Consider the following 27,954-nt stretch of genomic DNA (forward strand, 5'->3'; position numbering starts at 1 on the left):
AAAATCTCTAATTTTAGACTTACTACTTTACTTGGAAAATAAAGACGCTGATATAATAAGTATTATTAAAGCAGAAATATTTCTCGTTTCAAAGTATCAATAACAATCTGTTCAAACTTTGAAAAAATTTTTCCAAGCATTTTTTATCAATATTTCATAATAATTAGAAAAATTTATGTTTTTATATGCAAACTTTGAATAAATTTGAAAAAGAGAGTAGCGAAATTTTTTGTTTCAAACAAATTTTATTCTATGAAGTTTTAAGAGGGTTAAAACGAGTAAAAAAATTAAAATAAAGTTAAAACAATTTGTGTATTTTCTTCTGAGAAGTTGATATTTCTCATTCATTATGATTCATATGACTTATGACGTACAGTACTATCGAAAAAGTTATTAAAAGCATAAAAAAAAAGAAATATAAAAATAAAAATATACAATAACAATTTTATCTTATAAATGTATATCAAAAAATGTGTAATGAATTGTGTGAAACTAAGTTATAATAACTATCAAATAATATAATAGAAAAGCATAGAGAGCCGTCGCGGGATGTTAGTACGAAATTATAATTTCTCTTAAAGAAATTAATTTGTTAGTCTACGTGAGACAGTTAAATTTGTACACCGATCTCTTTCGAGATACTTAAAGTGTACGAAAATTTTAGTACATTGTTCTCACATATGAAGAATCAGTATGTACTGATAGGAATTATTAGAAAGAAAGGAAGAGAGAAAAAATATCAGGGCGCGAGTGGCTAAGCCGGGAATTGAACCCGGATCTTCCCGGGTTATAAGTTATAATTTTGTATCTTTCAGTAAATGATGTCATGGTTTTTAAGCAGCATTTTCACTTTTACAATATGAAAAAGTAATGATACGAGTGGAACTTGATTACAACTTCGACAAACAAATGCGCACTGTTGTTGTATAAAGTTTGAACAAATGTTGACTGTATAAAGTTAAGTCACATTCATCAGGTCAACAGTATTAAGTCACATTAAAATCATATTTTGTAATCACACAACTTTATTTTTTAAATTTAGAAAATTTTAAACTTCTAAATTTTAGAAAATAAAGTTATAAAGTTATGAAATTATCGAAGATTTGATATTATATCTGTAAATACAAAAAACTCTGCAAAACATTAAGTATTTTACTGAAAGCATATCAAAAGCGAAAAATCTCTTTAAATCCTTCTCCTGAAAAATTATGTTTGTGTGACTTAATATACGAGGGCTGTATGATAAGTATCCGTGTTTAACGACAGAAAGCATCATTGACTCAAAGTCTGTATACCATCATTTAACGTCATCTTTTAAACGACGCCAGTCAAAATTTCAAACAGATTTATCGAGTAGTTTTGTTTTGACAACTGTTAAAAGTGGACAAGGTTATGTTTGTTTGCAACCATAGAAAAAGAGCAATATCGGTCAGTGATTCGATTCCTTTTTTTGAATGGGAAGACGTGTGAGGAAATCAAAGTGAAGTTGCATGTCGTTTATAAGGACCATGCACCTTCGATGACTACCATCAGATATTGATTCAATGAATTTAAGCGTGGCCGAACATCCGTTTTTGATGAAGAGCGCCCAGGTCGTCCGATTGAAGTGACTACGGAGGATATGGTCAACAAAATCCATGATATCGTGTTAGCAGACCGCCGGGTGAAGATCAGAGAGATTGCTGACATTGTAAACATCTCAATTGAACGCGTACAAAATATCCTACACGAAAAATTGGGCATGAGAAAGCTATCGGCGAGATGGGTGCCGCGTTTGCTCACAGTGGAACAAAAACGGAATCGCATGACAACTTCGAAGCACTATTTGACTGGTCGAATTACGCTACGAATTGCTGTCTCATCCACCCTATTCTCCAGATTTGGCTCCCTGCGATTTCTATTTATTTCCAAACATGAAAAAATGGCTTAGCGAAAAGCGGTTCACGTCAAACGAGGAAATCATCGCCGAAACAGAGGCCTATTTTGCGGAGTTCGACAAATCATATTTTTTGGATGGTATAAAAATGTTGGAATATCGCTGGATTAAGTGTATCGAGCTGAAAGGAGACTATGTTGAAAAATAAGTAAAATTTTTTTTAAATGCGTTTTCTTCTCTAACACGGGTACTTATCATACAGCCCTCGTAGTATACCTCTGAAGTGCTCAAATGCTATTGAATTTACGTCTTATTAAACTGTGCTTTGCCTGACAAAAAAAAGTAGATGGATTTACTTTAAAAATGAGAAATTATTTATTATATAACTCAATATTATCGGGTGATCTTGTTAAAACACTGATTGATACTATCAATAGCTACTTATGGCTTGTTACTGACTTCTATTAACTCACTGTTCTTATAAAGTTTGAGCAGATTCGGTATATGGGTATCATTCAGAACTGCAAAATTTCCATTGATCAGTTCTTTTCTCAAAGAAGCTCCTTTCACGTCAGCATGATTGATTAACTTTGTTCCAATTTCGAAATCATCTAACCATATTGTATTCCCAAGATGAAGACGAACCTGTGGATATATTTGCATGTAATACGTTATTGCATTCTTTTACAAGGAAATCTCGCAAATCTCACTAGATAGAGCTTCATTTTTTTACAATCTTATCTCTAATTGCATATTTTTTTTGCGTATTTTCTTCTTCATATTTTTTTCTTATTTTGATATAAACTTACCTTGCCGATAATATAAGACCTTTCGTCAAAATTTTCCGAGAACCATTTGTGAACTGCTTCGTTGGTAAAATGGTTCCATGTATATTCCTCATCATATGGCGCTATGCCAGCTAAAAATACTTCAACTATGTGCGTCGAAAGGTTTAATAACTCTTCTGGTATGTCCAGTAACTTACGTGCCTAAAATATAAAATAATACATTTATATAATGAACAAAAACTAGAAAAAGAACTGCTTAGGTTTATATTCACATCTCACATTTAACACACTAAACATCATTTAATTAAAGTAACATGTTTAATGTAGGATGTGATTATAAGCATTGTACAGTAGTAATCTTACGTCAATATTTTCGTGTATAATACCGCTGTCGATGCATCTCACATCTACGAATTTCGCATTTTCAAAAGTAGTTCTAATGAATCTGACGCGCCTAATTTGCACTCGTTTAAATATATCAATAGATTCTTCTAAAACGCAGATATCACCCATATTTGTAGAAGCACACATTTTTCTGTAATATAATTGTTAAGAAAATAAACCACAAACAATCTCAAAAAGTGTAGGAACAAATAATGTTAAGAAAATTGTGGAATTAATTGATGTAATACATACCTATTTTCAATATTTTGATAGTATTGTTGCATTTTACATGTTATTTGCATATACTCTACATTGGAAAATGTTATTTTTTTGAACTCATTCGATTGTGGAATATGGTCGATTATTCTCGCAGAAAAATGCGTTGTATCATGTATATACCTTACTATCAGTTTCACCTTATCATTACTGTAAAAATAAGATCGTGTGAAATGTTGTGAATAACAGAATGAATAATAGAAAATTACTTACATCTGTATGTTTGTAATTGGCGCATCAATTTTAGGAAGTATGCAATGTCTGAATTCACACACATTTTTGCTTTGACAAAAACCAAATGATTTCACATTATCACATAAAGCATAGTATTTCTTATCTCTCTCGAGCGCAATTGCTATTCGCTGAAATTATACTTTTTGTAAGCAACTAAAAAAATACGATAAATTGATTTTGTTTAATAATATTTTGTTGATTTACCTCGATACTTTCTAGTAATTCCGGAGTTATCACAACCTTCATTCGTTGCATTAGACTTATTATACTTGAAAGTTGTACATTATTGGTTTCATCAACAATTATGCTAACTTTACTATTGGTAGTGTCCTTAAATTTTTAAGTAGTTGGATGCCAGTAATATTATTTGCAAAATATTTAAATATAAATATTAAAATTTTATATTTTTAACTTTCAAAATCTATTTTAGTGATTACCTGTGTCAAATCTTTTAAAAGTACAGAGAATCTATAGTTAAATGCATTTTTCCATTTTAGCTGTACAGAATGATGTATTAGCCATTCAATATCAATACAATTAAGTTGTGATAAAACTGCATCAGTGCATATCAATACCGGATACAAGCCACGTACACACGCTTCCCAATTTGTTCTCAAAGCTACAAAATATATGAATTAATGATTAGAAAGAAAATAAAAAACACATCATTAACTGTTAATAAATGTAAAGAATAATAGAATAATATAATTTGCGTTTAATGCGATTAAAATATCATTGTTACATACCTTCTACATCGAAACACGTCATATTTTCGTGAACCAACAAAGTTTCCTTTGTTGAAAGTAAAGAAGCATTTAGTTGTTTTGCTTCTTCGGCATTTATACATATTATCATTGTTTTTAATGCCTTGTAATCATTTTTTAATATATCTAAAATTAAAATAGTTTATCAAAAATATGTATTTTTTCAATTATAATTAATCAACATTGGTGCAGCTAAATTATACATAACTACTATATGTATATAGTTTTTTTACCTGCTATTTTTTGATTTTTGTATGTGGATTTCAATTTGTACACTTTTGGGCGCACAGATTTGAAAACAACCGCTTCTAAAAATGATGCAATGCAGATATACGGATTGCACATTACCAAGCGTACGAATTTCTTTATCTCAGATGTCCACTTAGTTGCTGATATAATTGTTTGCAGTATTGGTCTATTGTCTCCTTGTGGTTCACGATTTTTTATTATATTATGTTTCTTAAATAACACTCCCAACTGTCAAAATATTTCAATATACTATAAACCATCCAGTGGAAAAAAAATGTTAATTATAATCCAAGTTTTTACTCACCGAATTGTAATATTTATCCAAAATTACATCGACATTATCAAGAACTAAGCAAAAAAGTCTATCAAATGACAATAGACCTTTATTGTTATTTAAGAATCGAACTAGATATCGTGGTGTGCTGACTAAAATTTGACAGCCACTGTACATTGCTGCCTAAAAAAACAAAAATTATTAATCTTGCAATTCTCGCGTTTTCTTTGTAAAATACTAAATATATTAAATATAAAGATAATATACCGCAATTGATCTGTCTGTTTTGCCAGTAACCGCTGCTACTGATTTAACATCATTCAAAGCGTACAGAAATGACGCGCATAAAGAATGAACATTTATCACTTCGAAAGACGATGAGCATAAAATTAGTGCCAATGGTGCCGGAGTTGTACTACGTGATAATTCCTAAAAAGTTTAATATTTACATAAATATTATATCATTAATTTATATAAATTATAAGAAATTATAACTATAAATGCTAACATTGATAACAAGTGCAAAAATTAATTTGTTTATGCTAAGATTTAAAAAAATTGATAATTAATTAAAGGTACTAAATTTTCTAACACAAAAGAAATTACCTTTTGGCGCATAGCTACCAAGCCACACACAGCCATTACACATCCACTAGTTTTACCGCATTGAGATGACCCAATTCCAACAACATTTAATCCTTTGTTTATAGCTGGCCACATATAAGACTGGAGTTTTGTTGGTCGCAAAGATTTCATATATATATGCCAACTCTAAATAGAAAAGCATGCTGTATTTTGTATCTGCATATTCTTATTATATGCTTAATCAATTAATTACCAAATATATCTACTGGATTACATACCTCATGTAGTTTGCTAGGATAATTAAGATCACTAATATCATTGAAGACTCCACAATTTGTTGTGCCATGTATTAAAATTTTCTCACTAATTAAACAAAAAACAATGTGAAACGTAACAGATATAAATTATTTTCTTTAATCTTTAATCACATAAAGGTATTCTCACCTAAGACAGAAATCATTGAGAGAATTACTAAATTCATTAACAAATCGCATTGATGGACTGTTTTCCATATTATTTGAAAATTTTGTATGTATAATGTGCTCTCCTGTATTTTCTTTTTGCTGTGTGTTACTTGGATTATCAATAAGTTGTAATAAATCTATCAGATACAATCATATTATGACACATTGCATGTTACTTGAATGTTAAATCTATTTTAATAAGTTTAATCTAAGATAATCTAAGAAAATCTCATTACAATCTCATTACAATATTTACGTACCTTTTTCCAAGTATATTGCATGATAATTAATGATTAGAGCTTTACTTAATGTTATAACATCATCATCAATAACACAATAAAACTCTCCATATTCTCTATCATTCTTTTCATCCGTAAGCAAGTGATCAAAATATACAATCTTAGATGCTACCAAAACATTTTTGGTAAACTGAATTGCTTCTTCACTCCATTCCGCTACAATACTTTAAATAACATTTCTTGAATAATGTTTTTGCATATGAAGAAGACAACTATAATTGATAAAAATATCTTACTTTACTGCAGGCTTGGAATTATCAAAGCCTTTTTCGTTTTTTTTTACACGGGTTGGCAAGATATTATGCACACCAACTGTTTTGGTTAAATACTTATTATCAGAAATAAAATCTTGTGGAACTATGCAAAATTTATCTTTAGTCAGTTCGACGGTAGTACCATGATCCACTAAAAGAACATAATACATTCCACTGTCCTTTTTAATATGTGTTATTACACCTCTACAAATAAATGTTGGCAATATTTCAGGATTGTAATTGCTACGTACGATAAAAACCATCTGCAAAATAAAAATAAAAAAAGTAAATTATCTCTTGCATTAAATAAAATGCAATCTATATATGTACAATATTAATTGTTCAGATAAGTAAAATTTAAATGCATTAGTGCATTTCATATAAAACTTACATCACCAATTTTGGCATCGTTTTCTTTTGACTGATTTTTTTTTTTTAATTCTACAAAAAAGGTCCACAATTTTGTCATAAGTTTCTCCAATGTTTGTTCATATTTTCCAAGCTCATAAACTCTCATAATATGTGGATCATGTATACTCATTACCTTTATTGGTCTGGCTGTAGTAGGAAGGCCTGAAACTATATTTAAAAATTTAACATCTAAACGATTTCATTTATTATATTATTGTAGTAAATTGTTAAATATTCATAAATATTACCTTGACCATTAAGACATGTAATCACAGTTTGTACTTGAGGTGTAGAAGTTTTTGATACTTCATAATCCTATTTTAAAAATATAAGCATTCTTTCAGATATATTTATTTAACTAAAGTCATTTTTTTAATAATATATTATTCACTTATCTATATAGTTTATTTCTATGTTGCTTGTGTATTTATCACATTTTATCTTACCTTCTGATTCTTATGTGTAATCAGTTCTTTTACAGTAACTGATTTCTCCAAACTGGCATTTCTCCAAACTGACATTTTCACAATAAATTAATTTGAACTACACACAATATCTGAGCAGAAAAACACTTTCTCTAGATTTTTTTAAAAAATCTTTAGCTAAGCATGTGACTGATTTATCTTCAAAAAATCTTTGTAACTTTAGATACAAAACAATATATGTGTAATTTGTTGGCCAAAAATTGTATCTTGTAACTGCATTGCAAAATGAAGTAGATGAATAAATAATCAAGAAAAAGGTAGAGAAATATGTAAAAAACAACTGCAAAGAGCAAATACTACCGGAAAATAGTTATGATACTGCAAACAATAACCTAAATTCTTTTATAAATCTTCACAAAGCAGGTTATATCTAGCTACACTGACGCTACAGTCAGCTACAGTGAAACTGTACTGAATCTGTATTGAGCATGCACCGAGAAAACAATGAAAAACAACCCAACCATACTGCACATGGCAGTATATAACGCTACAAATAGCTTTCCAATTCAATCTATGAATAATCAATCTTATGATAGTCTTATGATTGCTAAAGATCCTACCTAGATGTCAGGCGATGTTCTGTTTAGTTAGAGTACCTCAAGTAAGGTACTCTATGTTTAGTTCTTTATTATTATTGACTGTTTTTTTTTGTAGCTCCGATTCGAAGTTTTTTTTTTTTAGTAGTAATTATTATACTTACATTATTCTGAATTCTGCAATTTATAATGCGAAGTAGATAAAATTCATTAATGGTATATTATAGTGTAGTATAGTGTTGTAATTGTTGATATTTATCTATTTTTATAAAATATTGTAGATTTATAAACAATTTATAAACAATTAATGAGTTCGAATTATTAATTTAATAGAAATACTTTCTGAATTTATTTTTCTCGTAACAATTCCTATTTTATCTTAAAAAGACAATAATAAAATTGTTGCATAATAAGATTAATAATAAAATTGAAAAAGGAATTAATATGTGACTTGGAAGTTATACTACCCAGACAGCATGATAACCTCATATAATACTCCTAAAGAGTTCCAAAAATTTTTCTGAGTTGATAAATTTAGATCAGAAGGTGGTTAGAACGTGCTCATAATGTACTCGGATGCGTCGACTTCTGAGCTCATTTTGATTTCATCATAAAGAGCTTTTTATGCATATGACCTAGTAAACGAGAAATTATTGAAAGTTCAGAAATAGGATTAAAAATTACCGAGAAGAATTTATTTACGATGATGCTGAATTTTATTTAATTCTTCTCAATAATTTTCAATCCTATTTCTGAACTTTCAATAATTTCTCGTTTACTGGGAACAAATATACCTCAAAAAATTACATGTGAAAAATTGCGTCAGAGATCGTTGTACCAGAAACAATTTCACACACTGCGTGTTTTTTATGCACTGCGAACTGCGAAATTTGGAAAGTACTTTGTGGGTAAATATAAATAACAAAGAGAATAATCGACGAACAATATATGGATGACCAACAAGAATCCAGCCGAGTCAGGTTGGGTGATGCGTGTTTTTTGTTTTCACGCATCATATTATATGATGTCAAAATAAGCTAATTATGAAGAACTATTTTGTGTTAGAAATATAAGTTCATAGTGAGCTCTTTTTGATTTACTGTTAAAGAACTCAGAAAAGAGCACTTTTAGACAATTTTTTGTAATCATTTTAGCAGATCATAAAGAATTAAAAAAAAAAAATACTTTTTGAACTCTTTCTGGAGATTCTGCTGTCTGGGTAGAGAATTGTAATATGTTTTGCTTTTTTAATAATTTAATATTTTAAAAATTATGAATATTCTTCTGTTAATTAATCGAAATGACGATTTGTGTCTTAAACTTAAAAAAATTTGCCTCTATCAGAAAGTATAAATACGTACATATAGGAGGTACAGGAGAAATAACGAATTCTTTTGATACAAATAAGAAAATGCATTTATTCTCGTACGAAAAGAATACAAAAATTACAAGAAATTATGTGTGTATAATACTAAATACACATTTACCACCTACTTTGCGCTACCAATCGTTCTGCTTACGGTGAATTGCGCAACACTACAAACGCGGCCGTTAAACAAGAGTATCGGGTTAGTGTAATTATAAATAAATGTACGGACGAGAGTATATACGGTGTGCGTGAAATACTGTCGCGTCCGTTCTCGCATTTCTTTAATGCACGATGATAGTCTGCTTGCCCGAGTTCGCCGCGGTCGCCTTTCACAAACGGATTCCTGGGTTTCGGGACGCGACAAAAGTGAGGAGTTCGTCGCTATCCTCGCACACGAAGGGCTTCACGTGATGACACGCCACGTCGTGCCATTTGATGCCGTCATTGTAGAAGTTGTTCAAGATAGACAGGCAAGACTCATCGTTACCCTGTAAATGAGTGAGGTAATGAAATTTTTGATAAAAGACTGTCTTTGATAAAAAATCAACATAAGTTCTGGCTTTTGAGTACCTTTCTATAGCCATTATTCTTGCAATTTTTAGTGTATTTAATTATTAATCCAAATTATTGATTCAAAAACATCGTTTGATTTTCTATTTTATGAAAAATCATAATTTTTATAATTTTAGAATGAGAATAGAAGTTCTCAGCTGATTATGAGAAATATTAGCTTTATATTTGATTCATAAATAAAATAGTTTTCAAAAAAATAAATCATCTAATTTACTTTGAAAATGACATATCTCTTCTTTTATACAATACTATTAAAACAATAAAACGTTATTATATTTTTGTTTGTAATTATTTTGTAATTAAACATAACGCACAATTAAAGATAAAAATTTTTACAATGTACTTACTGAAAATGCTACATTTCAACTTATGTGCTTTTAAAATAGCATAAACATATTAATATAAGCTACAACAAAATGCATGGATCTTATTTTTCAAGATTTTTCTATGCAATGTTGGAAAACCAAGTAATCGAACTCTTAAATCTATAAATAGATCATAAAAGTTAAAAGAGCGAGACGTTAATGTAAAAATTACCGATGCGAAAGGTCGTATAAATCGGAAGATGAGCACTTTCACTCTATCCTATGAGAATATAAATCAAAGTTTCACGGGGTCGGCATCAAAGGAAAGCGATTAGAATCGATTGCTTAACAAGATTTCAACTCGATATTTCTCTTCTATATAATATATTCTCGAATTTATTTAAAATTTATTTAAAATATTTTTGTCAAAACGTACATAAAAGTGTTTATTGGCATGAATTATCTGAAGTTATATACAATAATTTGGATATTAAAAACTTGAAAAAAGTTGATCAAAGTAGTACCTGTGCAGCTTCGCGGTTGTCCGGTTGCGGTTGACCAAATCCTCCAGTGTTACTCCAGTCTCCGGAGTTACGCTGAGACGTCGGTCCGATCTTAGCACCTGATCCAGACCAGAACCATCCATTGATGTTCTGGGGCTGCAGATCGGGTCGGTCGCAGCCGTTGAAGTTGCACTTACGGCCCGACGTCCAAATGTATCTCACGTTTCCTGATTAAATGGCAGCGCGGATTCAAAACTTTATACTTTTATTCGAGAACTGACAGAGAAATATTCTAATCAAGCTTTTAGTATACAACAATAATGTTTATCAAAAAAGATATTTTAAGATAACGTAAATTTTTTATATAAACTCGCGAAGAAAATAATTAAATTTCTAATTTTTTTTGTATAGAACAGAGCAGTGATTATAAGCTAAATTATAAGGTAACTCTCTAAACAGTCACTCGTGATCCATCATGGTTATCTTTACTCAGACGTCTGCATCATTGCGCGGCTGCGATAAAAACTTCTTTTCTTGTATAAGACAGTCTAAGATTATTGAAATGTGACAGGTATTCATAAACGTTAAATGGCGATGAAGGAAGCGTTGGTGAACAGCTGTCATTTTCTTAATGACGCCGGATATCTTAATCAAATAACTTTCTATTATTTGAACAATAACTTGAACAGCTTTGTGTAAAATGTCATATAATCACACTGCAATTAAATAGCTGCAAATTTACTCCATATCTCTATTTCACATAACACTACATCGTGTAATGAACTTGCACTAGATTCTTCTTTGACACGTAAAATATTTTTAAAATAATTTTGCCGAAATTTTGCGAAATCCGACGATCTTTTCATTAACGCGCGCATAAACATTTTCTAAGCGAGATATTCACATAAAAAACAAATTCAGAAAATCTAGATAATACGATAGCTTTTCGAAGTCTGAGCTCACAAAGTTTCGCGTGAATTAATTAAGATAAACCACAATGATATGAAAGTTAAAGCACCGAATCCATGTTTGTACAGTTTTATCTGTCGCCACTAACAAATTAAGTTTAATCCCCCCCCCCTCAACATTTCCTTATTGTATTTTAAATCTGCGGTTTCCCGCAGCACGCAAAACCAGTTTTCGTGATTTCCGATGTCTGAAATATTTAAAGTAATAGTAGATAGATGTATAAATTATAAGGAATATTATTTAACCGTGGAATTAATTAGAATTTATTACTTGAGAGTTTGAGAGAAAAGAAAGTGGGTGAAACAATAGATTAGGAGAAAACGCGCGCATGAAACTTTGACTGAAAAATTTCTAAAGAATTATCTCATAAGAATTATACACATATAAATTGTCAATTGAGTGAAATAACATAAAATTTTTTTATTCGTACAAGTAAAATTCCAAAAAAAAAAAAAAAAAAACAGCAACACCGATGGAATTTATTATGCGGAAAAATTATGCAGAATAATATATCTCTGAGAAACGATATAGACATTACTTTGGAATAAATGAAATAAATAATACTATTTATTATCGGCATTTAAACCTGCCACCAAATTTGTGCATTGTCGATACGTGTCGACTTGTCGTAAATCGGCGGACTCTACATTATATATTATTTTAACACTAGGATCAAAGTCGATCGCTAATACTCTCTTTGGTGGCAATATACGTCCCATTATCGTCGACAGGTAGCGAAGAATTCAAGCTCGGAAGACAAATCGTTGAATTGCAAGTACCTACATAAAGTCCCTTTCACGTCGGCTCCTTTTTCTACGCGGGGCAACGACGGTCAAGTGAAAGTGACCCGCTTCGCTGGGTATAGGGGTATGCGCGAACATCTCTAGTCACCTACGAATCTAAATTGCAACTCAAATACCGCGCTGAGCAATCGGCGGGGATCAAATGGGGTCGTAAAGAAATGACGAAGAGAAATGACGAGCTGTCGCCAGGGAGAAGCGTTGCGCCACCGAATCCGCGGACGCGCCTAATCGGTCGCCCTGCCTCCCCGCAAAACTTAATCACGCCTGCACCGTTGTGCAATCGAGCCTGGAAATTGACCGAGAAGGATTCCGCTTTTACTTCTCACGTGCCCGAGCGGCGTCTACTTTGTTGCATTCGCAGGATCTATAAAGTTTTCGAGAACAAAGCGCGATTAGCGCCGAAACGCATCCTTCCATAACGTTGATGAGATTCTTCGCCATTCGCCTTTTTTTTGTTTTTGATACCGTAAAATTGATGGATTGCGAAGTTCACTATGGCAAAACTTGAAATCCATTTAAGTACGGTTCTCTCTTCGAGAAGTTACAAAACACGGAAGATATTGTTTATTGCTTGATTGCATTCGAGATTAAGAAGGATTGAGCAAGATACTTCTCTGTCTTTTATAAAAATTTTGTGAGAAAATGATTGCATTTGATAATAGATACAGTATAATTGAGATAATCTTTGAGAAATTTATTGTGATTATTCATCTTGCAAACTGCTAATTGGTTTTTCATTGCATTAAAATAGTTTTCGGTTTGCAGACGAGACGTTGAAATATTTAATGACATAATTTCTCTGATATAATCAATAATATCTTCATGCGCGTAGAATAAAGGCCGCAAATCTTTCATTAATATGACATTGGCATACTTTGTGTTACGAAATCTTTGATCAGGATGATCGTGATCAATTAATTATTGTTTAATCTTTAATTTTATCGGCTGTCTGACCGATCACGAAGCTGAATCTGCATGAATGCAAAAAAGATTAATAAGAATGACGATCAAACTGTTACCTCTTTCAATCATGATTGAGAATAATCATATATTATTTCCTTCTTCTCTGAGAGAGAGAGAGAAAGAGAAAAGAGAGAGAGAGATAGAGATAGAGATTGATAAAGTATTCGACAAATTATCAACATTAGAGACACTTTGTTATCGAGACATAATACGTGATTGACTATTCTTTATCACAGCACACATTAAAAAAATCAATAAATCTTCCATTTATCAATTCTTTGATTATCGGAATCTGTAAATAACAACTTGCAAGTCTTGTGTGAAAAACAGGGATTACTCATAAAAGATTAAACTGTAAACTTTTGCGAGAAAATAATAAAAAGCAAACGGCAATCAGTAGACCGCGACTCCATCATCACGGCAACTTACCTCTCGCTAATCTCTGCTTGACGAATTCGTTCTCTTGAGGAGTCTCCAGGGATACGGCGTCCATGCAGTGACGACGGCAGATGTTGCGAGCATCCAGCCAGTCCACCTCGAGATTTCTGGTTGGCGCATGTTCCCAGCTGAAGAAGTACGAGTGAGCAACTCCTCTGCCATCCCTGTACGTCGCATGACGGACGCCTGAAGAATGAATGCGTTAATGCGTCATTAATAATAATCGTTAATCGCAGTCGCATCTTAATACCGGCTGATGACAGACTTCGGTGTGATACATCAATCAATTCATAGAAATCTATTATATCTTCGAGAAAGGAAGATGTAAATCTCTGTGCTGGAGCGCCTGATTCAGCGACTTTATAATTACATATCTCATCTATTTCTTTTCAAGTGGAGAAGTGCGCGTGCATAAAGACGTCTCAAAAGATACATCCGTACAAATATCTCAAGGAATTTAACACTATTATTAAAAGAAAAAAAAAAAAAAGATTTAGTTTGTATTATAAAATCGCGCATTACAAAAGATCGCAAGTGGTGCGAATTTGAGGTGCGAGCGACGATTAATGCGAACTAATTTACATGAAGCTGCAGCGAGATTGCGACACGAGAAATGCGTTATAATGAATGAGAAACGTCGTCCTGCGCTCGTCCTCTTTTTTTCCGACTCCGGTTTCCCCGTTATTTTCCACCTAGTTAGTTGTGCAGTCGCTGACTCCGAGTGTGATTGCGAAATGTCACTGGAAATACTTACGATTCGCGCAGCTTCGTGGATCGGGCAAGGCTAAGCGACGCTGGGCACTCACGGCGACAACGCCGAGGAGGAGCAAGTAGATGGCCCTCATACTCCTAGACCTGAAACATAAGAATAGAGCGATTATTTACAAATGTGTTTCGCAAGAGATGTCACTGCCGGTCGGATCGTTAGGCAACTTATTGGCGGACTTGGCAATATAAACAGTCAAGGTTGCTCAGAATTCCTATTGCTATAAAATCTTCATACCACATCTTGTGTGCATATATCATTATTTATTTCCCAAAAGATAATTAACTAATTTCGCCAAAGTTCAGTTTTTAATGGGAAAAATAATGTCGTAAAAATTATTTTAGCTGCGCATTATAGAATTTCTAAGTATGAGCTCTTGGAAAATTCTAAATTCATCGCTCTTAGGCAAGCATAATCGTTAATTAGCTCGATGCCGCAATTTTGTATAACACGCGCGGCACATCCGCGACGCAACATGCATGAGAATGCACACTAGGCGCTTAACGCAACATGAGTGAGAATTATCGAATTATCTGATCACTATTGTGGAGGTATGACTGTCCTAAAAATTGTAAGAAGCTGGGAAAAATGACGCATTTTTTATATACCATGAAAATATAACTAAAATTCTCTAAAAATCCAGCTTACTCAATTTTGAGAAAAGTACAGATTAATTAATATAACAATGAGTTGTTTATTACTCATATTAGCGATCTTATGCCAATGATAAACTGTTTCAAGGATGTTCACGAGAACAAAAATATTCCCATACTTCGACAATAATACTTCGTATACTTCGTACTACTTTTTATGCTGCCGGCGCTGTGTAATTATAGAAGTGTGGAACAAGTTGAACTTCCTAAGCTCCATAACATTTCTCTTGTTTTTCATTGCGATAAAATCAACAATGCATTTCGTACTAATTATGGTTCAATGTCATTTATTAAAAAGGCATTACAAGTATGATAATAATTCAAGAAGATCGGTAATGACAGTTTCGAACATTAAAATATGAAGTTTTTACGCAAATACTGATTACCTATGCAAGACACTCGCGAGAGATGCCAAGTGTCATAGATCAGGGTAGCATTATGGAATTTATAAGAAAGTCGGCGATTCTTTGAAACTGGAACACACTGAACATTTGCCAACGCCATTGAGCGTGTTCAGCAGTTCGAGGTTACGGGGTTATAAGGCTTTTATAATGCCCACATGTACTGAATATGCAACGCAAATCCTAATCATTAAAATTTTTTACACAATTCCTACAAATCTTTAAGATCAGATTTTATTAACTCATTATGCAATTTTCTTAGTCAATTTAATATAAAATATTAAATATCTAAAAAATTGAGCTAGAGAAAAATGAATTACACAATTAAATTAATTTCGGAAATCTTACGTCATATTTATTATTATTATTTAAAATATTTTTTCTCACAATTAATTTATAACTTGCGTTAATAGAGCGAACATCGGACTTTTTGCTTATGCCATCCGGTTTTTAACATATAATAATTATTCAATACTAATTAATAAATGTTGTATAACAATTGCTACAATTATCGATTATTTCACGATCAATGTCCTCACTCGATTCGACTTAAGACTAAAATAACGGCGAGTCGAATTATAACTTCCGGATTGATTTCGATTGACACGCAAACGTCAACGCTTCGTGATGATCTTACTAATGATTATTATCCATCGACAGGACAAATGCTAAGTGAACCACTTTCTAAGAGATTAAGTGACGCGGCAAAGCCATTGTATAGAGCGATATAGAGCGATCGAGTAAAAACAACTTTATGGTTTTCCGAATTATTATTTCGTTCTGATTCTCGATGCTTTCAATTCAGAAAGCAATACTTTGCACAGTTGATATCAAGGAAAAACAAGTTGTGTTTTTTTACGATTTTTTTTATTTGATTGTAACCTAAATTCACAATTTGTTTCTGATTTTATCTGTGATAAAACTGTCTTGCATAAAAAAAATTGGTAAATCTTTATTAATGGAAAATAAATAAAAAATACAAGTTTATGTGAAAAAAAGACGCTAGGAAAAACTACTTTCTATGAAATTATTTATTATTAATTATCTTGTTTAACTATATTGTATGTTCAAGTGACAATGTACGTCAGTATTGTTATTTATGTACGATCAATTGAATCATGAATCTGCTAAATGATAATTCAGTTACTGCAGAATCAATATTCATTAGTCATCGTATATCAAACACTATAATAGTCTTCTTTTACTCTGCCAATACATTACAAAAACAATGTACAGGTTTTCATGTTCGCTATACGGCCAAGAGATACGACTTGACGTGAAGGTAAATGGCGTTTTCACATTAGAATATCATTAATATTTATGTGACACTGACACAACAAACCGCGAAGATGGACACAGCCCATCTCAGCTATAAGAAATTAAGAATCCGTAAAACCTTGGCATGCTTAAAGGCGATACAGTCTAATCTCTATTTCACGATTAGTGCAATACGTTAAAACTAAATAAAATCGTGATAAACACCGTATCGCCTTTCATCATATTCATCTTCTATGGAAGAATGATCTTCCGACAAGCCCGTATCATTTCCTTCGCGTGTAGCCGCCAATTAGAGAGAAGAGCGTAGGAGTTATCGTGACATCGTAATAATAACGTGCTATGCGGACGCCTGTTAAATGTATACCGCGTGAAATGGAGTATTCGGATTGAAAGCTATGAAAGGATTAATAACTCAACGCTAGAATAGAGGTTGATGATTATGAGGACAGTAGGTGATATTTAGCGAGATAAAACACTACGTGCGATGGTCGCTTTTAATGGATGAAACTAAAAAAAGGATACGAAATGAAAGAAGAAAGAAATTTATGCATCAAATAAATTGAGACTAGCATCTTTTTCATGTAATTACTTCGATAGATTTGAATTTGTTACTTTCACTTCTTAACTCGGTTTTAGAAAAGAAATTAATACATTTTCCTTTCTTGCACTGAATATTAAATTAATAGTTTTAAAAAGAATAATCTAAAATTCACTTAATATCATTTTTATATTTTATTATAATAAATTCTATTGTAATTGTAATTTATTGTAATAAAATGGAAAAATACAGAATATATGATATCGTAATTTAAAAAAGAAATAACCTGTATGCTTAATTTAATTCTTTCGTGGCATGCTTCTTTAGTTTTACAATTATATTTATTGTTTATATCTTTCATAAACCTACTCAGGAATAAAACTATGAAATACTCGAGTGTACTTCATAGCTAGGAATCTATATAACACATCGGGTGAAAGGGTTAATGATGCTTTAATGATATGTTAAAATCCCTTCCCTTCTAGATGTAGATTCAGTTCTCTCGATATGTAGACATAGCATTAACATAATCAATAATCATTAAGTGGTTTCAACGAGTAATCCCTTTTTTTATTAAGGTTACGAAACCCCTTCTTATTGCATCACTTACGAACTCTCATCACCTGACAATCTTACACCAACAGCCTCTTCTTTACTGGGACTTTTAGCGTCACAGTAAAGCGACATGTGTGGAGAACATAATTTTTTTAGATAGAAACACGACAAGGCATTCCGCGCCTCGTGCTTTCTCGATTACGATCGTGGCGAACGGATGCCGCGGATTTGGTTGTTATATCGAGTCTGGTTGTGCAAATCTCTTACGAAAGAACTTTTCCATGCGCGAGCACAAGCGGACCTCATTAGTGTGTTTTCAGTATATTCATCTACGCAATTTTCCTCTTTGAAACACCTCTTCTCTCGTGGGTCAACGATCTTTTTTATCTTGCACTTTACAATACAGCTGTAATGCACCTAACATTTTCTTAATAATATGCAAACCGTATGTACAAACCAATTTGTTGCGCAATTTGATTTAATAGAACCGACTGAAATTGAAAGAGGGGAAAACAATTAATTGACAATAATAATAATAATAAATTTTTTCTGAATTTGTATATTATTTATATATATAAATTATTTGTTTATGAATTATATATAATTTATAAATAATATAACGCTGTGAAGAATCGAAAATCCAACTAGATACTTGCGCGAAATGTATGTAAAAAGACGAACAGGAGGCCACTTTTTCGCAAACCCGTTGCACATGTAAACTACAATACGCGGCATGCATAATTCGCGAGATCGCATTCAGTGGCCCAGCCATTGTTCCATGTGAAGCGGTATGTGGTAATGTGGTATAACATCTCTGGATTTTCGGATATGAGATCACCACTAAAAATAGGATATCAGTTTGCACATGAATATTTTATCGCAGAATTGCATAACTAATTTAATTCCATTTATTGATCTTTTTTACCTTTTTTCCCCTTTTTTTCTATTTTTGATTTTTTTCTGTGTTTGTTTATTTACGATTGTTGTTACAATAAATTAATTTTATACTTGTTATTGTTATTTAAAAATGTCTACTGCAGAGTTTTTTTCATGAGAAATTGAAGGCTCCTTCAGTCACGGGACTATAGGCTCTATTTCATACGGAAGTATGCCAAGGTAAAATTCCTGGACCAACCTTTTTTGCCCCCCACTGCGAGCTTATGGGCGAGAAAAACCATCGGAAAAAAAAGTGGTCGACACCGATCGAAGTTCAGTGACCCTCTGAGCACGTAAGCTGTTGTATTTTTTATGATCAATCAGATTGATCGATCGTAAATTTGATTGATCGTAAACTCCCGGCGTTCTTTCCGTTTGAGCGTTGCAGAGGAAATGATTTCCAATACACAATCGAATACTTATTCCGTCTAAAAATTGTACACGTTACAGTTTAGAATAATAGCTGTACCTCTCTAGATTTTTCCAAGCTTAATTGTGCTATAAGTAGTTTCCAACTGAGATTCTTCTCACGTACTTTATCGTTTCACATCGCGTCCAAAACGCGGAAGCACTAACGCTACAATGTATCGCTATTATATGATGCAACGGCAGTTAATTAACGTAATTCAAAGGTAGGCACTAATTTGTTGCGCGCCATATTGCTCTCCACAAATCGAGAAACACGAATATTTCGCTGTTAGGCAGGGTGTTACGCAAAGTCAATTAAACCATCCTCATTTTTATGTGTAATAATCACGTTGACAGGATAGAACCGTATTTAAGGACTGCTGAAAGTTTAATGTTATTTTATTATGTCATTCTTTCGAGAGAAGACAATTTCGAGGAACAAATTGCACCTCTTCGCGTACATTTTCACTTCTTATCGAGACATAAAGCAGGAGAAATACGTTTCCAAGGGAAACTTGTATCAAATCGTAAATTAAAGATTCGATTAACCTTGTGACAAAAATACTGTAATGCTCTAGAAAGATAGTTCGAGTTTTTTTTTTTATTTCAAAAGCCAGTCAAGATTTTTAAAACATAATTCTAAACAAGATATAAATATAATAAACATAACGTACAATTATAATATGTATAAATATAATATTCTGCATGAATTTAGATAAAATACAAAGAATTGGAAACTTTTCCGATGTGCATTGTACATCAATGACTCTTTATTGGAAGAGATAATCAGATGGAATCGCAATGACTTTAGAAATGAAGTCGTCGTCGACCAGTGAAACTTGCTGTGATTTTGCAACGTGTCTTTTTTATTTAATTTTTATCAAACAACTGACTTTCCTCGAACCACGGTTGCTAGTCTCAGTGAGGGGCTGCAACTTTCTAAACCGTTCGTGACACTCGCGTCACGAAGTAGCATCTCCAATGAGCGTCGCTATCGAGGATATATCGTTAGACCTCTTTTATACACAAAATTCCTGCGGTGTCACAGCCGTACAATTAAGCCAAGAATTAACAAAAGAATCTAATCTACGATCTTAGAAAATCAAGATAACCAGTTTAATGTACTGTCCATTCGGAGAAATAACACTGCATGCTTGAATTATATTTTATGAAAGCTAAAATGGATAGTAAACACATTATTGACCTTGATGCATGAGTCTTCCTTGAAAAATAATTTTACGTCGAAAAAAAAGAGTAAAAAACAGCTTATTTTGCCAAGCCTTTAATTGCTTTGAAGATGAATAGTGGACAAATGATTGAAATGATGAATTTTAAACTCTTTTATGCATTTTTTATCATACGTTGCGGTGTGTAACAATAGTCATCAATTCTTGGAATAAAAAGAATAAGCATTTACATGACAAAAACTTATATGAAAAACTGTCGTAAAATATTTAAAATATTGTTTGGTAGTATAATAGTTTTATGAAACAGAGTGATTGAAGCAAAGATTATAAATAGGATGGCAGATCCCGGAATAGGATAACATTTCAATGGCAATCTACAGCCGAAAAAATAATCAGACAATACACAAAAAATTATCAAGATATATTTATATATCTGCTCATATTTATAGATCTTGTTAATAAGCCAGAATATTAAATTAATCAAAGATCGACGATAAGAATGAGCGATATTTTATAATTTATTAAAGTCGAATTGGAGAATTCTGGAATTCTAAAATTAAGATGGTATCAGCTTTTTTACATATTGGCATATTCATGCTAAAAACATCAGGTTACTTAATATAATTACATAACTAGTATATAAATGAATAATATCGGAAAAATTTTAAATTATATTCCAAATATATTACAAAGTTTCGTTAAATCTGCATAGTGCAATATTGTACATTATATTGTTAAATGAGGAAACAATATAGCGCTAAATTATATAGATTTTTTTTCTTTTTTTTTTAAGAAACAAAATGAAAAATTAGAGATAAAAATACGCGAGATATAGTTATTTCGAGCTGCAAGCATCGCGCTTTGTTCTCATCGATCTCATCGGTCGACAAATTGATAGAAAGGAAAGTTGTTCCAGAATCGATTCATTAGTCTGGTTATCGTAAAGAAGACACGTGCATCGCCCGCGGGTCATCGAACGCAACGAAGAACGTTTGCCGAGAGTATCTTGAGATTTGGTACCGTTACGAGCTACCGAGTGTACGCTGCTCCCCCGCGGCTCTCCGTTTCTCTCTCCGAGAGAAACGCGTGGAATTGCTATTTTTCCACTAATTAAGGCTTGCGCTCTTTCACTTTTTTGCGAATTACGCGATAGATTCTGTGTATCTCTTCTTCTCGATTTATCTGACATCAAAATATATATCTTTATTCAATGTTTCAACTCTTTCATATACTCAAAGAATCCATAAATGAAGACTATTGCTGTCTAAAGATAGCTTGTGCGCATTTCGCATTCACCGGTTAATTAAAAACTTCGAATTATGTGATTTTATCCGTTATGGAACTGTTTCTTGCATCACGGTCTTTAATTGTAATCCAAGTAATTATAATATTTCGTTATAACATTCGTAATGGCTTCGCGTCTTGCGTGTGCGCGTAAACGTTAGCACGATCTACTTTGCGAAATAAACATAAAAGCTTAACAGGCATCTTTTTGCGCTATTTTTCCTTGTAACTGTGTTATTAGAAAACAATACAGACTCCGATATGTTCAGCTAACATTTGCGGTTTTGCGATAAACTGATAGTCGCGGTCGAGTGACGGAGATAATAGCTCGCAGTTGAAAGCAGATATACTGACCGTTTAAACCGTGTCTCTCTTTAAGTATCGATATCTTAACGGACCGTATCTGTAATTTAAACGTGCGCAGTAATCGCACATCATAGTAATTTGCTTTATGCTACGTTGTAACAAGCTGTAACCTAACAATTTATCTATTACATGCTACTTGTGCAGCAATCCTTAAAATAACCTCACGATTATTCAATTGCAGAGGAATCGACTCCAACGTTTATGATATAACACAAAACTTTTTTACCGATCGGAAGCATGAAATAATTGCAAACGAAAGACAGAAACCATCTTCCTTTTACAAAGGAGTTAAAATCATGTTAGAACCTTGAAACTGGTGTAGAGTCTCGTTAGCGCGAATTAATAGGAAGAATAAAGGAGGTTTGAAATTTTTAAAGCTTCAATCGTTGATAATAAAGATAATATGATGAAAAGAAAAATATCTTACGTATTTGTAGAGAAGATCGCACATTTTTTTCTAAGGTATACGTTGCGTGTGGCTCTTACTCCTTTCTACTACGATAAGTAGTCGCAAACGATCACGGAGCAAATCAAAACCGTCGACCGAGTGACACCTGTCCGACCTGGCATCCGAGCGGGTACCTGACTTTCCAGGTATTCGTGAGACGCGGCCGTCGCCATTCACGCGAACAGGAACGAGAATGAGAATGAGTATGAGAATGAGAACTGTAGGTGTAGGATAACGACATCGCTAGAGAGTGAGTGTGTGTGAGAACTACATCGCGTCGTAACCGTTAGCTGGCCGGCTTTACGTCCAGCCGGCTCTCTTCCAAGAGTCTTACAGTTTGTCCGAGGTAGACTTTTGTTAACGGCAATGCTGTACCCTGCTCGACGTATTCCGCATATTACGAATCGCGTCTAGATTCTGGAGAATTCAACACGGCAAAAAACAAGGCGAGTCTGGAGTCCGCAACAAAAAAAAAAAAAAAAAAAAAAAAATACCAAATCAAGTCTCTCGAGTCGCCTTGTTTCGCGTATTTGGCCGGCGAGTTTATTTGGAAAGGTAATCGCGATTTTGTACTACTTCGTTAATGACCGTCGCCTGAGCACCATTAAAGACGTACTACTTGACACTTAAGTGGAAATGTACGCTCGAAGATTTAAAAGCGGAGATACAGCGATCTTGAGTTTCGGTCCTTAATTACGCTAAATCAATTAAATAATTTTCACTTTGCTTCTGTTTAATGATAGAAATCATGCAAAACTACTTCTGTTATTAGTATTATATAGTTATTATTTTTCCGATATTTATATATTTAGCCAATATTTTATCTTTATATTTTATCTAAAGATCCTTTGCGAATAGATGTGCAATTAAAGCCGATGTAAGACGACAGAAAAACATGAGTAGTATCGCATTAACAGAGTCTTAATTAATGTTTCGTCGATGAAAATCGAAATGTGCAGCTCCCGTGAAAGCGTTTATGGCTCGCGAGATTCTTTGATGATAATTTCACTTGTGCGTTAAGCACCGGTAAGAACGATATTAATCTCTTTCCATCTGCCTTGTTTCACACAATGCGCGACCAGCAGTTCCTCTTCAAAGACCCTGTCAACGTTAACTCATTACCCACATATAGTGTTGAAATCGAATGATAGCACGAAGTGTACAATCGTGTATTTTCACTAGTTGCTACGCGCGAGAGTGTTTTGTAATTATTTTAAGAGCACGAAATTTATTGCACAAAATAAATAAAACGCAATGGGATCTTTAATTTCTATCAATTTGGCATACGCAATAGAACTTGGATCGAAACGACAAAAGATGTTACTTATTTCGAGCTATTTTACACTTATACTATTATTAGAGACTTATAAAAATCGGAAAAAGTTTTTTTTATAAGTCTGTAAGAAAAAAAATAAGCGATGCAAGTGAAAGGAGATCTTAAAGCTGACGGGATCTCATTGAGGAAGTACTTAAAAAAGAGTTTGCCTCGCGTATATATAACGTGTTTAGCGTTCATACGAACGAAACAAATTAATCGCATAAAGTCAGCACGCGGATGTATTGCTATGCGCTTGCTTATATAATCGGATTTTACTTGACGATACCGCGAGTGAAAAAAAAATAAAATGTCAAGCTAGTCTCTTGATGTAAAGTGCATTTCGAAACAATCGTTAAGAGCCTTACATCCCTCGCGAGAAGAGACATACATATGTGTTTTTCTCATAATTGACCTAAGTAATGTAAACGATCAATCAACGTAAACATTTTGAAATCAATCCCACGTGTTTTTTTTTTAAACTTATGGTATTTGTCAAATAGTTCTTTAATTATTTATTACGTTATAATTAGAAGTTGATCTCTAATTATTTTTTTAATAAAAGATAAATTTACAGTGAGCTGATCATTTTAAATCAATTTACGTCGCTTTAAGTTTGATATTAGATTATACAGATTTACTTAGAAGGATTGCTCAAGTGTCTCCTAATCTTTTTTAGCATTGAAAAATATTCAATTATTTGTAAGAAACTGATAAGCATGGTTCTATTCGAACGACTCCATATTCGAAATCATCGAGAAAGCATATAGAACAAAACGAAGGCAATCGAAATAAGGACACGCAACTGGAGATGAGGGGCTGCCTGGCAGCTTCAGAGATGTTTTCGAAACGCGGCCACATCGGGATGGCGAAAAAAGATCGTTCGGGGTCAATAATGCGTCGACGTGATTTTGCCGATATGAATCGTCCGATTCGCGCTATTAGTTTGCGCAAGTCTGACGAATCGCTTTTATAAAAAGTTGGCTATTACAGGAACCGTTGCATATAATTAAGGACGGCTGGAAATCATTTGATTTGATTTTAATGACGGATACTTGGCTCGATTTAGTGTTGATTTTCAATTCGGAATAGCTCTCGTTGTATTATAAATAATTTAAGAGGAAAGGCTTTTGGTAAAAAATTATGAAATGTAATTGTTAAATATTGTAACGAGATCGTTATTTAGCGCATCGAGCTCTATATTTACAATAACAGTATTATCGCACAAGATGTATATATCAGCAAAATGTTTTGTCAAATTAGGCTAAAGAATAATTAGAACAGACTTATCTAACTTACGCTTTCTTACATAAATATCATTTTTAATGGCGTACTTTCTTTGTTAAAAGTTCCCCTGTGAGTATAAAAATAATAATATCGCCCGCCTTTCTATCCATTATTAACATAATTATGAGATACCACAGATATTTTCACTACGTAAAAATTAATAATAGACGACGTACTTAGTATAACTTTCAGCTCTGTGAAAATAGCGTTTTTTGAAAACTTTACTTTGAGGCTTACAATTAGTTGCAGAGACATTTAATAATGAATTAAAAATTTGCAATGTATAATGCTTCTTCCGAAAGTTTTTCTAGAAAAAAATATTGACACTGAACAAAAAATCTCTTATAAAAATCAATTATCAAATATTCTGTCGTATCACAGATTTGTGAAGTGCTAAATATTTTTGTGAAACAAATCTATGATGCAACACTTCAAAAAATGAAAGAAAATATCTTGCGTGATCTTAGAACTCAATTACACGCAATTACGATCACTTGCAATCATATTAACTAACAAAAGCTCATAAATCATTGGCGCAACTGCTATTTCCCCTCGACGTATTCTCCTCGTGTTTCCGCCCGAAATGAGAAAGGCTCTAACAAAGACAGGAACTTCTCGTATAAATGATTATGCCATATCTTGGGGATATTATTTACATTAAAGCGTAATTTATATATTTTTCACATTTATTACATTTTAATAACTCTTTTTATTACTTAACCAAAATATTCTAGTGTCGATATCGATACGCCAATATCGTACGCAGCATCGAAATATTCCGACTTACAATTATATAAAATATCTTACTTACAGAACAAACAGCGGTCCTTCGAGGATGCTGCTCAGTTTCGAAGGTGACCAGCGATCTCCTTCCTTGCTGCCTCTCTTCTGGAAGGCCCCGGACTTACCTAAAGATGGGCTACGAGAGGAAGCTTCGGTGTGCCGATGACGATGATTCGACGACGATAAGAGAAATCGTGGACCAAGAGCTGTGTGATGCTGGATCCGACGAATCGGAAATACGGGGAAGGAATGAACTGGCGGACGGTCGCGATGAGCCGGTATATAGTCGGCCCACATTCCCTAGTGGTACGAGTAACCTAAATTCCTCCCACCCGAACGGGGCATCATCCTCGTCAGGTAGACACGGATCCTCCGCAGGTGGGATAGCCCCACCTGTGTGTCCTCGTCGTCGTCCATGCTACCGTGTACATCGTATTTGTCGTGCAACGTACATTGGTTCACGGTGGTAGTATCACCTCTTCTTCGTCCTCTTCGTCTCTGTCCCCCTCCCAGAACAAGCGAGATCGGCTGGCGGTCACATCACTGTTTCGAAAACTCTTCTTGTCCTGGCGGTATGATCCGCGAGAACGTGATTCGTTGTATCCCGCGATGAGAAAAAAAAAAAAAAACCCCCCTCGTTGAATGGGACTGGCAGTCGCCCTGGTTCAAGCAAATGTCAAGTTATTTGGGTAAGTTGTATGTTGACGCAATAACACTTTGTCGATGCAATCGCATCGATAATTGTAATCGTTAAATTTGTAACATTAATTGCGTAATATGTTAAATTGATATATTTGCTTAAACAGAAGCAACCGTCGATTTTGTTTATTAGAAAGTTTCGAGTTTCATTAAACTTTTATCTAAATGGCAGTATTAACATTTTAGAATCTACATATCAGTGTAGTAAACATCTTATAAATATTATACATTTTATTATCTCTATTTTTAACACTTCAATTGATTAGGGTTTTTTTCTATTTAAAAGTTATTTTTTTATTTAAATTTTTAACAATTTTCTATGAGTGTTTATAGACTGATGATCAATATTACATACATGTATATAGTCCAAATATCTTTTAAAACTACAAGGGTCATTAAATCTGATTACACCATAATACGGATCGGTTTCATCAATTAATTTCGATCCTAGTTTCACTAATTATCGATATATGTTGATCTCAAGTTAGACAATACCGTTTATACTTACAAAGATTATTATCTTACAAAATCTTCTTGCACAAAAGACTTTCTCGTTTCCATATCACTTTTCATTTTTTTGCTCATAAAAAGTCTGATTTATTTATATTCATCATATATATTACAAAGTTTATGTGTATTAATAACAAAGTAATTAATAGAACTTACATTTATATAATTCGAAAATAATTTAATTTTTTCTTCAGTGCGGTGAATCTATTCAGTTTCATGATTATTTAAGAAAATATTATTCAAGGAAAATATTTCAATAAATAATAATAATTTCTTTAATGCATAACAGTATATAACGAATCGAAGACTTAAATGCTATTCATTATTCTTTTCTACTAGAGAGATGTGTGCCATCCTATGTATGTTTAATTATACGAGTAGAAAAGGTCTTTCGATAGAAACTGACACACCGCAAAACATAATTAATTGAATACATAGTTCTCAAGAATTACGCTTGGTTACTTTTACATGTGATTATATTTCGTTTAAGTTACGTTACAACATGTTTGATATATAGCCATACCAGCCATAACAGAATTTAAATTAAAAATCTAGGTAAACTTTTATTTAACAGCAAAACCTGATATTCTCTTGTAATATATTGTTAATTTATTATTATAACGAGCCTAATAATCTCACTTATAAAAACTTTTATATTTATATATATTATTTTAATCGATATACAATTATCAGAAAATTAAAAACTGATAATAATTGTAAAAATTTGTTAATTATTTG

At 32.8% G+C, this 27,954-nt stretch overlaps 2 protein-coding genes across 2 annotated transcripts; both read right to left on the minus strand.

Moving 5' to 3' along the window:
- Positions 1-2,227: 2,227 nt before the first annotated feature.
- On the minus strand, positions 2,228-7,881 carry LOC105674398 (Brother of Yb). Its single transcript, XM_067348229.1, has 19 exons — positions 7,305-7,881; positions 7,107-7,173; positions 6,839-7,026; positions 6,430-6,710; positions 6,155-6,357; positions 5,875-6,031; positions 5,709-5,793; positions 5,452-5,616; positions 5,113-5,274; positions 4,876-5,028; positions 4,556-4,799; positions 4,305-4,448; positions 3,996-4,177; positions 3,763-3,888; positions 3,538-3,686; positions 3,301-3,474; positions 3,028-3,199; positions 2,686-2,865; positions 2,228-2,521 (listed from the first exon to the last, which is right to left on the minus strand). Exons 1-19 carry the CDS (start codon positions 7,377-7,379, stop codon positions 2,318-2,320), a joined length of 3,111 nt encoding a protein of 1,036 aa, XP_067204330.1. The 5' UTR covers positions 7,380-7,881; the 3' UTR covers positions 2,228-2,317.
- LOC105674405 (uncharacterized) lies at positions 7,309-26,304 on the minus strand. The gene is made up of 6 exons (XM_012370683.2): positions 26,036-26,304; positions 14,557-14,657; positions 13,794-13,988; positions 10,651-10,856; positions 7,904-9,736; positions 7,309-7,372 (listed from the first exon to the last, which is right to left on the minus strand). Exons 1-5 carry the CDS (start codon positions 26,302-26,304, stop codon positions 9,578-9,580), a joined length of 930 nt encoding a protein of 309 aa, XP_012226106.1. The 3' UTR covers positions 7,309-7,372; positions 7,904-9,577.
- Between the last annotated feature and the right edge of the window lie 1,650 nt (positions 26,305-27,954).

The sequence above is a fragment of the Linepithema humile genome, chromosome 1 (genome assembly GCF_040581485.1).
Source record: "Linepithema humile isolate Giens D197 chromosome 1, Lhum_UNIL_v1.0, whole genome shotgun sequence".
In the NCBI taxonomy this organism is placed as follows: domain Eukaryota; kingdom Metazoa; phylum Arthropoda; class Insecta; order Hymenoptera; family Formicidae; genus Linepithema; species Linepithema humile.

Excerpts from the sequence above, each read along its gene's own strand:
- LOC105674405 (XM_012370683.2), bottom strand. The coding sequence starts at position 26,304 with ATGTGGGCCGACTATATACCGGCTCATCGCGACCGTCCGCCAGTTCAT. Across the intron at positions 13,989-14,556 it reads TCCACGAAGCTGCGCGAATC|GCGTCCGTCATGCGACGTAC; the intron begins GTAAGTATTTCC and ends TTCATTCTTCAG. Across the intron at positions 9,737-10,650 it reads ACAACCGCGAAGCTGCACAG|GGTAACGATGAGTCTTGCCT; the intron begins GTACTACTTTGA and ends ACTCATTTACAG.
- LOC105674398 (XM_067348229.1), bottom strand. The coding sequence starts at position 7,379 with ATGTCAGTTTGGAGAAATGCCAGTTTGGAGAAATCAGTTACTGTAAAA. Across the intron at positions 7,027-7,106 it reads TACATGTCTTAATGGTCAAG|TTTCAGGCCTTCCTACTACA; the intron begins GTAATATTTATG and ends TTTTAAATATAG. Across the intron at positions 4,178-4,304 it reads GACGTGTTTCGATGTAGAAG|CTTTGAGAACAAATTGGGAA; the intron begins GTATGTAACAAT and ends TATATTTTGTAG.